Source organism: Kryptolebias marmoratus, linkage group LG16, assembly GCF_001649575.2.
Source record: "Kryptolebias marmoratus isolate JLee-2015 linkage group LG16, ASM164957v2, whole genome shotgun sequence".
In the NCBI taxonomy this organism is placed as follows: domain Eukaryota; kingdom Metazoa; phylum Chordata; class Actinopteri; order Cyprinodontiformes; family Rivulidae; genus Kryptolebias; species Kryptolebias marmoratus.
Genome location: NC_051445.1, coordinates 7,376,470 through 7,391,270, shown reverse-complemented (window position 1 = coordinate 7,391,270; position 14,801 = coordinate 7,376,470). Strand labels below are relative to the sequence as shown.

The window sequence follows — 14,801 nt, the reverse complement described above, 5'->3', positions numbered from 1 at the left end:
CAAATGCATATCTCATTTTTTATATTAAATCCATAAGACAACTGCAAAACAGCATATACATTTTTTATTTTCCTTAAATTGTGCATCTCTAATATGTACAGTCATGATCCAAAATGACGGATTATACACTACATTTACTTTTAGCTCTGCATTTTGACTTTTATTGAAAACACATTTTAATGTAGATTGTGTCTGTGATGTACCCTAAATGGACCCAGTAAAATAAGTCTCATCTGGGAGTCTTTCTAAAAATAGCTGGTAGTAGCTGCAGATACAGTATGGCCAGGTTCTTGCTTGCAAGAAAATAACATGAAAGGTCATTGATCTTGCCTCTCCTCGGCACAATTTTCATGTTGGACAAGGGCAATGCTATTGCAGTTTTTAGCTTAGATAAAAAAAAAAGAGCAGATAGCAAAAATGACCTTGTCTTGCTCTAAAATTGTGGTTACTGCATTTATTTTTGAGCTTATACTAGGTGGCAGGAGGAATAGAAAAAAAATGTGCTGTTTAAAGTGGAAACATACTGGGAATACTTCACTTAAAAGTCAAAGCTGTTTAAATGCTCAAGTAAACAGGTATTATTATGGAGGTATTATTTCTAGAGCCAAGTACAATCACACTCTCATAAATGCAGTTATTAAATATTATATTATATTATATTATATTATATTATATTATATTATATTATATTATATTATATTATATTATATTATATTATATTATGATTTATAAATAGGCAGGAAAGTCACAAGTTTGGACATTTCATGTTCTCCTTGTGCACATGTAGGTTTTCTCCCATAGACTAAAAACGTGTATGTTAGGTTAATTGCTAAATTGTCCCTAGGTATGAACGGATGTTTGTTTAATTTTTATCTATAGTATGTGGCCCTATGATGACTTTGTGACTTGTCCAGGACTTGTCTCACACAATGACCTTTGGAGATAGGCACTAGCTCACCCGCAACCCGGAAAGAAAAAAGAAAATGGATGGGTGGATGGATGGAATATATAAATAAGTGATTTTAAGTTTCAAAATTGGAATAATATCCATCGTTATGAAAACAAAATTACAAACAATAATATCTGTAGATTTAAACATACCAAAAACAGGTTCACTTTCTCCTGATTTGCAATAAATAAATGTATGCAAAAAATTTAAAATAACTGCAGTGAAACCCCTGAAATTCTGTTTTACTTTCTTGTTTTGGTCAAACTGTTTTCCTGCTATTCAGGATTGCACTCTTACAGTCTGTAAATGCTGTCAGTATTTTTCAGTGGTCTTCGCATGATTCCAACCAAACCAACTAAGCTGGCTTACAGGCAGTGTGCCACTACATAACCGCAGAGGGTGGGTTTATGCTTGAGCGTACGCCCATGTTGTTTGCGGGTACATAACATGTGGGGCTTTCATGCTGCTACATCAATTTTTGCAGGGGCATGTAGAGCTAAAATGTGAAACCTCTGATTCTGACTCTACACAGCATGTCTCCGTCAGTTCCTTTAGGCCTCGCAGATCTCTCTGCACCCTCAGGTTCTGTTTAAGATTAAAATTCTGCTTCATTTTTATTCATATCACAGAATTCCAGAGGGTTTCATTTCATGCAGGCAAATGTTTTAATGTATAATTTATTCCCTTTAAATAATAACGTTTTATCAAGTTAAAAGCCAAACTTTAGTCACATATTTTATTTGAACTGTTTCATGCTTCAGACGTAAATGTTGGTTTTTGTGCTGTTACTAATATTGAATGCCATCTTCATATGGTTTTATATATATTAAAGAAGGTTTGCGTTTTTTATTGACTGATTGCCAAGTTACTTGCATTTTTATCTTCTTTTTGATATATTTTGTTTAAGTAAATGCATCTGTAAATTTGATGAGGTTAATGGGAGTGTGTACACATTTTTGTCACCAGCCATTATGATAACATAAACTTTAATGGCAACAGAAGATTGCTCTGGCAGTTTAAATGAGTTAATTAAGCAAGACATTAGGCAACACTTTTCAGTGACACAGATTAAACGCAGGAGTGATGGTCTAACATTACTCCTGTTTACTTTTGTTTTCTGCCATACTCCGTACAGACACAGCTTCTTGTGGCTTCTTTTTTTTCTGTTGACATGTCACTAAGTTTCTTTTATCTATGTTTTGCAGTTAAAAGTTTGAATAATCTGCTCTTCACATATGCCAGTCTGTGGCTTTTCAATGCAGCTGATGCACAAAGTCCTCAAAGGACAAATTATGGAAACAGCTGCAATTAGTGGCTGATTTATATATTGTGTAGGACCTTAGAGACTAATTAAAAGCTTTTGTGTTCTTGTCTATTGGAGACATGTTAATTTGAAGCATTTTGACTGTGATTCACAAGAACAAATCTGAAATTCATGCATCTCAATTCGTGCACGCCCACTGCAATAACGAACACTCAGCATAGTTATTTAAATGGGAACTTGTAAACATCCAGTCTCTGCATCATTAGAGCAAATTCTCTATGATGCTCAAAGGAACAGCTTGTCCGTTAGTTGATGGAGTTGCAGGAGGTCTTGCGCATTAAGCCTTGCTATTGTGCTTATGGCAGATTTCAGACAAAAAAGCAAAGCAAATTATCTGTAGGATTTTCCTCCCAAGGAGACGGTTTCACTGTGTTTATTAAATTTTTTAGAGTGCTTCTAAGCAATGCACATTTTTATCCTCTTAACAGTCAAATTACTATATACTCCAGCAATTACTTAATGTACTCTAATGAGATTTCCCCATGAAATGGAAGGATTCATTTATTTTAATGTGACGCATTCCACTGGGCAGGTTTATGCATCATGTCCCCTCACAATCCAGGAAGGCTTTGAGTCATAAATAGTAAGATGAGCATGGCTTCCTACTTTCCCCACAGCAACAGAGGTGTATGATTCTGTGATCCAGGCACTGGGGATCCGTTCAGGGGCATCAGCAGGTCACTGCCACTATTTCCGAGCTTAGCTCTCTGCAACCAGGTATTTTCTAGGATTAGTGGAATAATACCAGGCAGACAAGCTGCGTTTGTGTGACAGGCCATGGAAGAACAAAATCCAACACAGAGCACACAGCTGAAACACAGAAATAAAGTGAATTCACTTTATAGTTTACGTTTACAGTTAGTTATACGTTTATAGTTAATTACCAGTTTTTATAAAAAAATGAGTTTGACAGCATGTTCTACAGAAGCCAACGGTACGTTAATTTGGTGCAGAACTTACTTTGGATGAAAAAATGGTTGTTAATGCCAAATTTATAAAAGTCTTTCTTTGTGAGACAAAAAGGAACGTATCCAGAGCTCTGTGCGACTGTACCCAAACAGAATGAAGTTTCTGTGAGAGTTCTGCTCTGCATTTTCATACTGGAAAGGGCTTTTTGCTGCGTTGTACATGTAGCTATGTGTTCAATTTTTGACAGTAAAAAAAGGAAGAATTATGAAACATTTTACATATGCTGTAAATTATTATCCACTGGAACTATATTAGCAGGCAGATGAAAAAGGTTTGAATCTAAATGTTTGGTCTGAAACTTTAAACTGATATTTGAAATTTTTTTTAAGGTTGTCTCTATAGCTGAACTGATGGATAAAACCTAACTTTAAGTACAGACATGTCTAACTTTTGATGAAAGCATTTTTTTTCCCTTTTTTTGTGACAGAAGATGGCACAGACACTTTGCTTTGTTGCAAGAATGAATAATATGATGAGAGTGGAGGTTGAGGAGCCAGTCTCTCTGTAAACTGATGTTCCTGCAAGCGTCTTTTAAGAAGCTGTCTTAACTGTCTTCTTAGAGACTGTTGCCAAGCCACAGGGGGACTTTGCTGTCTTATGTTTGACAGTAAATGTTCTGTTTGTTATCTTACCAATTACACATCAATTGTGGTTCTCTGACTATTTTAGTGTTAAACCGAGCCGGCACTTTCTTTGAAGTATGTTGAATTAGTTTTAAAGTAAATCTCAATAAATTTGAAAGTTTATTGGAATTTACTGGCACTCTTAGGTGTATTTCCATTATTAGGACAATTTATAACATCATTTTAAGTTTATTAACCCAGATAACATGATCAAGGTTATACTAACACTGTAAAAATCTCTCGTTAAAAGATGGCATAAATTATTTTTGTAGATTTAGCTCAACTTTATTAAGAAATCAAACAGATGGTCTTCACATTGAAGTGACATCTATGCTGTATAATTCCTAAAGTTTTCTAGATGGGTTTTAAATGTACTTAATCTCCAAATCCAGCTAAAAAATACTAAAAAACTGAAAGAAAACACGTTTTTTTCTTTTTTTTTTCCTCACTGCACTTCAAGATGTAGTGCTAACTGATGGTCTGACACACCACCATCTGAAGAAATACTTTCCTTTGATGTTTATATAGAAATGTTTTGTACGTTTTGAGCAGTGCTCCGTGCCATCTTAAAAATGAAAGACTTCTTTCCTTTGAATTTTATGTAAAAAAAATCATGCCCAAGACCAGTCATCTGCTCCACAGACGTGGTATTCTGGTGAAATGAAAGGATATCTTAATGGAGAGACAAGAGCCTAAGATATCCTGCTGTCCTGATGGAGCAGACACACAAGCATAAACACACACACGCCTTAACTCCATTATGGTTTCAGACTTCAAAGCAGATATTGTTTTTTTTTTTCCAGTCTTCCCTAAAAATGAAATGGGTCTCTGCATGTTTGCTAAGTAAATTTTATATTTTGTGTAGTGTACACTGCTGCCTTTACTGCTAGTACTGAGTGCAAATGTCCAGTAATACTTTTTCTCTACTTAGTTATCAGAAAGTATGCTTGTGTGTCTCATTTAGCTTTTTATCATATTTGAGACCAGTTCTCATTACCCTGTTTGTATCTTTTATGTTTTGTTTTTCAGGTGGGATTTTTGAACAAACAGATGGACCTGTATCGCTTGTCAGTGCTGAGGAGCTTGCCTTTAAATTTGCTGTGAATAATATTAACAGAAACAGGACTTTGTTGCCAAATACAACATTAACATATGACATACAGAGGATTAATATCTATGACAGCTTTGAAGCATCAAGAAAAGGTAAGCGATTTGGTGTTTATTTTTTCAAATATTTGTCATCACTGTGAATGAGGGCAGCATTCTGATACCTCTCAGCTACTTGTGGAACTTTGGTACTTAAATCTTGTAGTTTCTTTTTTTTGTTTGTTTGTTTTTTGTTTTTCTGTTCCTTCCTTTGCAAATCATGCTTACCCTCTTCTCAAGCTCTTGTCTCTTCTTCCCTTTTAGCTTGTGACCAGCTGTCTTTAGGTGTGGTTGCAATATTTGGGCCCTCACATAGCTCCTCATCAAATGCTGTGCAGTCCATCTGCAATGCACTGGAAGTTCCGCACATCCAGGTGCGGTGGAAACATCACCCTATGGACAACAAGGACACGTTTTATGCCAATTTATACCCAGATTATTCTTCATTAAGCTATGCTATTTTGGACCTTGTACAGTTTCTCAAATGGAAAACAGCCACTGTTGTATATGATGACAGCACAGGTGAATGGACCGAACTTTACTTCATACAGTTAAATTACTGGCTAATCTACAAGTATATTACAAGCATATGACTCGTCTTTGTTTTCACTGTTTCTTACAAGGTCTAATAAGGTTGCAGGAGCTGATAATGGCCCCATCAAGATACAACATTCGATTAAAGATTCGCCAGCTTCCTCTTGACACACAGGATACAAGGCCTCTTCTTAAAGAAATGAAGAGAAGTCGGGAGTTCCGCATCATCTTTGACTGTAGTCACCACATGGCTGCACAGATTCTGAAACAGGTAGGACAAAATAATTATAGACCCATCCAATGTCAGGTTAGACAATAAGATTTCAAATGACTTAAATAGTGTCTAATAATAGATTTGCATTCATCGGCTTCTTGCTTTGTCTGTTGAGCAGTGGATCCCAGACTTTTTTTCCACGTACGTAGCTCCAAAAAATAAATGAAAAAAATAAAATAATATAAAAATGTATTACACTTTGAATCAGTCAGCCGCACAGTGGTAGACTACCAACCAACATACTGCACCTCTCTGTGAAACAACCATGTTTGATGTTCTCCATTGCTCAGATAATTCTGATCTTGATGACCTCTGTGCAGTGAAAACCTTGCAAATCAGCTGTGATTGTTGTTGTCCCCTCACTGAGGATTAGAAATCACTGAATAGAAGGACCATACTAACCACTACACATTAGTGCCACCTACATTAAACCGGAATTTAAAAAAGCGCCTACTGTAGAGTTAAATTAGAGTGAGTTTCTTTAAATACACAGTGTCACTGTGATCGGTTTTTTTTTTTGGTCTTGTCTTTAAAAAAAAAAAATCAAAACCTACACAATGACACTGTGGTTTACCCTAAAAACATAAACTGAATTTGTTATCCACCATGTTTGGTTTCATTGTTGGGACTGAATATAAATATGACTTTATAAAAGTGATTGTCAGTAACAGGAAGCTGTCAGTATGATGTACCAAGCAGTGAATGTGTAGGTGGCCTGATGTTGTATAGATGTCAAAAACAGGCTGGTGGATCCCCCTCATTCATTTGGTTTTCTGTCAGCTTCTATTAATGTATTTAGCCAACGCATAACTGCCACAAAAGTTATTTAAATAACTCAGTTCTCCATAGTTTTTGAGATCTAAGATGACATATATTTGCTTCTGGCCAGACAGCACTTCTAATGCTAAGAAATCAGTGTACTTCTAAGAGAAGTAAGGAAAAGCTTTCAGGCAGTCATAGGTTGTTCTGTGCAGTTTAAATATTGATATTTATAGTTTAAAAAGTACGTTGGCAAATGATTGTATGGTGCAACAGCAACACTCGTAGTAGGAGCAATAACTTTGATTACATAGTTAAATAGCTGTGGATACAAAGAAGATTACTTATGGTTATTTGTAAATATAAAAGAAGGAGCAGTGTTCGTGATGCGGTTCAGGTCCTGATTGAAATAGAGTTTATTTTGTAACAGTCCTGCATGTGGATGGGGCAAGCTCTCTTGGAAGCTAAAATGTATATTTTGTGTGCTTCAGGGTCCAGAAATGTTTCCTTGCAAGGATAGATTTTTAATTGTAGATATTGTTCTGCATGCTTGTTTCAAATAAAAATGTCTGTTTTTCAGATGCACAGCTTCTGAGACAACCTCATACAGAATTCTGTATTTATCACATGGTTCCTCTAAGCTTAGTCTAGAATTTAGATGAATGTCTCATTTGTGTGTAACGAGACACATATCAGCTCATCTGTCTTTTGATAGTAGTGAATTGAATGAATTTTCAAAAGGTTTTAACATTGCCTTTCAATTACTGTATAATGCCCTTGTACTTTTTTCAGTTACTGTGACGTGCTGGGATTTTTAACAAGATAACATTTCTATTTATCTTTGACAGACTTACCATCATTAAACATGCATCCGGCAAATTTTATTTTATTTATTTATATATTTTTTCTTTAATTGGTCTGGTAAGAAAAAAAGGGAACTTGTCTATAGCCTATTTTAAAATAGTAACTTTGTCCTTCATTGTCACATGTTTCATTATTTCAAAACATGGCCTTAGATGGAAATTGAGATTTGTAAAGGTTTACCAAAATGTGTAGTAAAAACACAAAGAAATTAGAATCTAATTATAACTCAGCAGTGAGAAAAAAATATTTTTTCAATAAAGACCTTTGTGTATAACAGAAAAAAATGAAACCAAGTTTATTTGGCCTGATAATTTGAGGTGCAGAGTTGAATTTGCCTCCACATAAACTTAACATCTTATTTACATAACCTTGAGTCTTTTTTTTTTTTGCCACAACAGATGGCACAATTAAATGGAAAGCACAGCCGCTATGGGAATGTGTGCCTTTGAATGTAGATGGAGTGAAACAAGTGGCAGTGATGGAGTGTTCGGATATGACGCAAAGATTACTGAGTTCCTTTGATTGAAGGCTCTCTTCTCTGCTGGGATGGCATCACATGCCCCGAGCCATTTTTAAACCATTTAAATGCATAGAAAAGCATCAAGATTTGTTGCTATTCTTTGGACCACATATGGTTCAGAAAACCCAGCAAGCGATGGCAAAATCCTCCCCATAAAATTAACAGCATGTTAGTCAATAGGCTCATTAAAACATGGGTTCTTTCCCATTTGCTTTTAAGTCTTTTTATGCATCTCTTTAGAACTGCTTGTTTTGAAGGTGCTGTACTGATTCCAAAATGCCTTGAAATGACAAAATGATCATTTTCTCCATTTTGTCTCTCATTTACACCTTTCATTTCCATCGTCAATCTTTGTATACTTCCAGGCCCAGACCATGGGGATGATGACAGAGTATTACCACTATATCTTCACCACTCTGGTAATGTACCATGCTTGTTAATGCAAATAGTCTCGTTTGTTCTCATCTCCTCACCGCTTGAGTTTTTGATGAATGGTGGCTAATTGCCAATGGAGTTTGGATCCAGTCCATAACATCAATTTTCTTTGACAAGCCAGAGGCAAAATGGAGTCTCGGGTTTGCTGTAGTAAACACTGCTTTATAGTAAAGTCAACGGAAGACTTTGAAATAGCATCCAACAAAACAACAGTCTGAAATTTAAAACTGAATATAAAATTTATGTTTAAAAATAGACTCATTTTAGAACTTTTACTTAGAAGAGAAAAAAATATATAAAAGTACAATTATAGTTTTAAAAACTCAATTGAGCATTTGTCCAGGGACAACAGATGAAAAATAACCTCTTGGCTAATTCTGGCACATTTACAATAATGTTAAAATGTAATGTTGAAGGCATAAACTTGAACAAAGTAAGAAAAATAATAGATAATAAAAATTAATGTCCTTCAATTTATTGTGGTAAAAATGAATATATATATATATGTATATATGTATGTATATATATATATATATATATATATATATATATATATATATATATATATATAGTCTGAAATAAACTGATCAACCAGTCTGAAGACTAATAAAGGTTTTAATTTAATTCCTACATGTAGATTTTATGTAAACTTAGACGAGTTTGGTGAACAAACTTAAATTATATGTGCATAATCAAAATACAAAATATTTGGGAAAAAAAAAACTTCAGTAGAACATGCCTTGTGATCATTATTTTTGCCAAATGCACTTCAGTAGTTCGGTTAAATATGAATGCAATGTCTTGTCAACACAAGTAAGTGATTTAAACACTGCTGTTTACTTTGAGTCAATCCCACTTACAATTCAGCTTGGGGGAAATATTTACTAAAGCCCTAAATATGGAGAAATCCAATTAAAAAACAAACAGAAAACATTAGCTGGTGTTTGAGTAGAGCTGATCTCACCATCTCAGGTGGCTACAAAGTCTAAAAAGAAAAATGACTAAATGCTAAATCTAAGTTGTTGTTTTTTTAAGTCACAGTGCATTCAAAATGATTTCAACCTAATAAATACTTTATTTGAATGATCAAACATGTTTAAAGTAGCTGGTTAGGTAACAGTTACCTTTTGAGTATTTTAAGCTCAATACTTGTGACCTAGCAGGGAGCCCCTTCTGCTGTAACCCTATAGTGACAAGCAGACTGAAGGGGAATAAATACCAGCATGCTCTGTGCTGTTCCTTTCACCCTCTGTTACTGTCTCTGCCTCTTGTGTACTCACACTCGCCGTCTCTGCGGACTCGGCCAGTCTGTTGTGATAATGCGTTCTGACATGGAGGTCCAGATATGATGTGTGTCATTTTTCACCCTTGACAGCGTAGCACTGACATTGCTCTGCCATGTGTCATATTTTATGCAGCATGTCTTTTCTTTTAATGTGAAAATCTAAAATTTCTTCATATAGCTGTAGCTCCAGTTTGTGCATTTAACTGCTTCCAAACAGTTTGTTCAGCAAGATGTTTATCAGAGAATTAACTTAAGTTAAAAACTCCTGCAACAACAATATCTTTCACATGAAGTTTGGATATCTTTATAGAATCAGTCTATCTATCTAAAGCTGCAATATGCTGTCTTATTGATAGACATACCATTAAGGAGATTATACCTGGCGGCTTGATTTGATCCAAAGTAATGAATACTTGCATGGTGTACATGGCAATACAATTTCCTCTCGATGGAATTCACTGATGTCTGTGTTTTATCTTCTGAGGTGAGGGAAGTGCTGACTTATTAGAGCGTGAAAAGGCAACAGCACAGTGGTATGGGGGTAATAACTTCCATGTCCTTTGAAATGAGTCTGTCATAGCTCCCGTCTTGCAGTAGCTATCTTTGAGAACCTTAAACTGAGAACTTAGTTATGTTTGCCCCCACTATAACACTACTGTGTGCCGTCAGAGATGCGCACCATGCTTTCCAGGTGAACTTTTGAGTGTAATAAAATTGTAGCATCATATTGAGTTTGTTACGTGTGTGTGCAAGTCAGCACTGCTAAAAGTGAATTAGAACTGTTCTAGTTTTCTAACATTTCTGTTTTACCAAAAAACACTTACAAATATCAGGATTTTGAAAAAAAAAAAAAGTATTACATTTTCAAGGCCATTCCAGCTAGTTTACAGTTTTAGCACCAAAGGTATTAAACTTGTAACTTTCCACTAAGTGTAATTTCAGAACAGTAGAGTTTTACTTTGATCCGTTATTATGAAAAGAAGAACTGCTGCATCACAAAAAAGCTTTTTTATCAGTGAATATCAGTGACCGTTCTTCAGTGAATGTCTTCCACAGAACTAAACCCACAGGGTGCTAATGAAATATCTATGTTCATCCAAATGTCTTTTCCATGCCCCTGGGTCCAATTTTACACGACATGTGTCAACATGTGACTTCACACTTCAGCTACAATCTGTGCCCCAGAAATACAGCGGCTCAAATTGAATTGCTTTTACTTGGACGATGCCAGGGCAATCCATATGTTGAAATATTAATATGATCTGACAAAATGAGTTTGTTTCTATCCTGTTTTTCTTTTTATTATTATTATTATAATTTTCTAAGCTACAGGCAATAATTATAATTTCTCACCCCCAAAAAACCCAGAGATTTTTTTGTTTTCAAGAATGTGGTTGAGGAAGGCAAAATAGATCACCAGCTTTTTGCTCGAGCGAGTTTTATTATTATGTGAGTATTAAAAAAGGCTAAATTTCAAAAGATTTTGAATGTCACCAGATACTTTTCAGATTCTAGGTAAAATTTGATCACTGTTTTTGATGTAAAATAGTAAATAACTGCATGTGTTTATCAATTTCCTTCATTTAGTCATAAAAAATCTATTTATCTTATTTTGTTAGCTCTCTTTCTACATGGAAAATAATCTACAATATATGTTTCAGTGAAAGATGTTCAGTGGTTTGTGACTCAACAGAAATCCATCTCTCATTTCTTCTTTCTTTAAAAAGGACCTAATGGCTATTGACCTTGAGCCATATCGCTTTTGTGGTGTGAACATGACCGGCTTCCGCATCCTCAATGTGGATAATCCTCAGGTGGCGTCAATTGTGGAGAAATGGTCAATGGAAAGGCAGATTCCACCTAAACCTGATTCGGGCCTGCTGGAGGGCATCATGACGGTATTTTTAAAAAGTGTTTTATTGTCTATTTAAAAACATGCAAATATAAATCAGTTTGTTTTAAATATTTGACATCATTATTAACTATGAAGCTAAAATGTCATGCACAGTGAGTATCTGCACAGAATATGGTACAATAATAAGTACAAATTCTTAGTGAAAAATCCTAAATGATTTTAAAAGTACTTGACCATTTGCTTGTTTTTAAATTGCAGATGACCTTGGCTTTTGTGCATTTAAGTGATCTATATTTACAGTATTCATGACTCTTAATACCAAAAAGGTTGTTTTGGATTTCAAAATCTGGAAGGCACAAAACAGTCAAGTTCAGAGAAAGCTGCATACATTGTATAGGCATAAAACGTTATAGAAAGAATCATATTGAAAACATAAAAGTCATTTACAGTTTGATGCAGTTTGGAAACTATCAGTACAGCACTGAAGATTCCTGAACATGACAGGCTGGGATAGGATGGTCATATGTTGGTGGAATAACAAATATTTGCTGCACACATGATGGGGATAGCTTTCATTAAGCTCATCCAAAGCACTTTGTATGTCTACATTTCACCATGTAGTTTGTGAACTCATTTTTTATTTTCAATTTTGTTTGCAAGTTTCCAAAATTTAGCCATTAAACTGTGTTTGAAAAGCTTTTTGTAAAATGCAACTATATAAAGGTCATATATGACAACCACATAAAATTTAAAAAATAGTAAAAAAAAATCACATAGTAATAGCACTTATGTAGAAACAGTATTTGCATTGTACATTATAGGGTTTTGAATGTTCTTATAATTATTTCTGCATGTGTTACATACTGGAACTTTAACATAAACTACATGGTATAAATTTAATTTAAGCATATATTGCTTTATCTGTGCTGAATGTGAGCACAAAAAATGTATTTTGTGACCCAGTTGTTTACTTTTTTCTGCAGCCAACAGCTGAAATAATGCCCCCCCCCCTTATTCCAGACAGATGCAGCTCTGACCTATGATGCAGTCCACATTGTGTCTGTCTCATACCAGCACGCTCCACAGATGACTGTGAACTCACTCCAGTGCCACCGTCACAAACCCTGGAGATTTGGAGGGCGCTTCATGAGTTTCATCAAAGAAGTGAGTGGCCACCTTTGGCCTGTTGTTGTTTGATTAAACTGACTGAATGGTAAGCGAGAGAACAGAAGTGTGGCTCAGGGCAAGATAATCAATTTATATTTAAATATTTACTTAACAAATCAATTGTATCCACATGGCAAGTGAACCTCGACTTTATACACACATCAAAGCAGGTTTTTGTCAGCTTTTCAAATTCCCTGTATTCATAACCTATTTTCCGAAAGCGTGTATCGCAACCTTTTGGAAGCAGAACCTCTGTAATCATCTTTCATTTCATCTAACGTGAGTGTCTGACAGTGTCTGAGAATGATTTTAAACAGCCCTTGCAAAATGGCAGATTAAGAAGGCTGCTGTTATTTGTGGCTTGATGTTTAAACAACCAAATCATTTGTGTTTCTGTTGAGTTTTGTTCAAATGTTACAAATGGCAGGAATTCCATTTCTTTCTTCTTCAAATGAAATCATTAACCTCTTAGAATTAATCAGTTTGGTGGGATTTTCAGTCTCCAATCAGGATTCCTAATTGTTGGATCTGAGAAGAGCTAATCCTATTTTAGGAAGCCATTTTCCTACATTTTGTGCTGGGACTTCACAGGTGATCATCTCCTGCTGCTCTTTTATTTGAGTCAGTGCAAAACATCCTGTTACCATTTGTGACCAGTTTTGAAGATGCTTTTTTTCTAGAAAGGCTCTCACTCAAATCTCACTGTGATAACAGTGAGGACGTGTCGCTGTAGATCTCTTGATTTCTACTCACCCATCCATAACATGGCAGCAAAGCTGTGTTAACCTCTTATTGTTTGTTTCAAAACTGGTCCCAGAACAAATCGTAAAGTAGGCCAGCTGCCTTCAAATGTCAAAAGAGAGAGAGAGAAAGAGAGAAAAAAAAGAAAATGAAAAAAACTTTTTTTTTTCATATGTTCCCCTGCCTTGCCTGTATTTTTTTCAGTGAGAGAAAAACGAGCAAACAATGTCTCATGTATACACTGTACTGGTACCGTCATCCCAGCTTTTTCAACAGTTTAACAAAGACCAAAATCAGAAATTCAATCGTGTGTCTAAAAAATACAAACATAAAAGCAGTGGAGAAAACTTGTGCATGTAACAAGCAAATTCTAGAAGCATGCAGTCATGATCCAAAACTGACCATCTTCCTGTGAGTTGATAGTGCTAACAACCACTACATGCAGCCCAACAAAACTAACTATGTTTTCAATGTAAAAAAACATAAAACTTTTTTCAAACTCTTATGCTTTACAAAAATACTGTTCTTTTATGAAACATTGCTTTGTGAACTCTCACGTCAGGTTGGTGTTTCAGTCTGGTCGGTTAGGTGCTCAGAAGTCTGCAGTTGACAAACTGACTAAAGCTACCTGATCAAATAACCATGCAGTTTAATCATGAACTTGTATTTATTAGTTTTGACTAAAATCTCCTAAAACAGGTTTCAAATATAGACTACATGAGGAATGTATTGTGTAAACTGTTTCTGGTATCAAATAACTCATAATATTATTTAGCTACACATCATCTGGGACAGAATCCATTGATTATTGAGTATTGTTTGTGTCAGAGATGTAGAAATAATTCTGCTTTTCAGCCAAAAGCAAACCCAAACATGTATGCAGGATTTACACGATTACAATGGACAAAAAACAATGTGGAGTTTGTACTTATGGCAATTAGTCTGAACAACTATGTATTAGTGGCTGTTTTAAGTAATTTTACCTTTACCTATTTAGAAGAATTTCCCAGTGGTCGTCACTAAAGGCAATGAAATAAATATATTTAAAAAATGTTGCAATGTTTGGTTATTAACTCAGTGCTGATTTACTCTCCTTCAATACGAGAGTTTGACATGTTCTGAAGGTTGAATTGGCCCTCCGGATGTGATATGGCTGAGGCATAGTATATGTCATTCTCTGAATTAAAGCTGTTTGAACATGCCTCCCACCTCAATGGCAATAGGCCAGAGGGAATGAGGTATGGAAGGGTTTTGAAAAATAGAGTGCCACAGATTTCTCCTTGAAGCTTCGATTTTTGCGACACAAGTTCTTGAAAGCTACAGACGAGAGAGTGATAACAAGTTGCTGGGATGTCA

General features: G+C 35.2%; 1 protein-coding gene across 2 annotated transcripts in view; it reads left to right on the top strand.

The window, feature by feature from the left end:
- LOC108235507 (glutamate receptor ionotropic, kainate 3) overlaps window positions 1-14,801 on the top strand; it is a 91,811-nt gene that overhangs the window by 46,880 nt on the left and 30,130 nt on the right. For both annotated transcript variants that reach the window (XM_025005784.2, XM_017415559.3), the window contains exons 2-7: window positions 4,895-5,068; window positions 5,276-5,533; window positions 5,635-5,816; window positions 8,328-8,381; window positions 11,410-11,580; window positions 12,558-12,701. In XM_025005784.2, coding sequence (XP_024861552.1) covers window positions 4,895-5,068; window positions 5,276-5,533; window positions 5,635-5,816; window positions 8,328-8,381; window positions 11,410-11,580; window positions 12,558-12,701 — 983 coding nt within the window. The remainder of the gene's footprint in view (window positions 1-4,894; window positions 5,069-5,275; window positions 5,534-5,634; window positions 5,817-8,327; window positions 8,382-11,409; window positions 11,581-12,557; window positions 12,702-14,801) is intronic.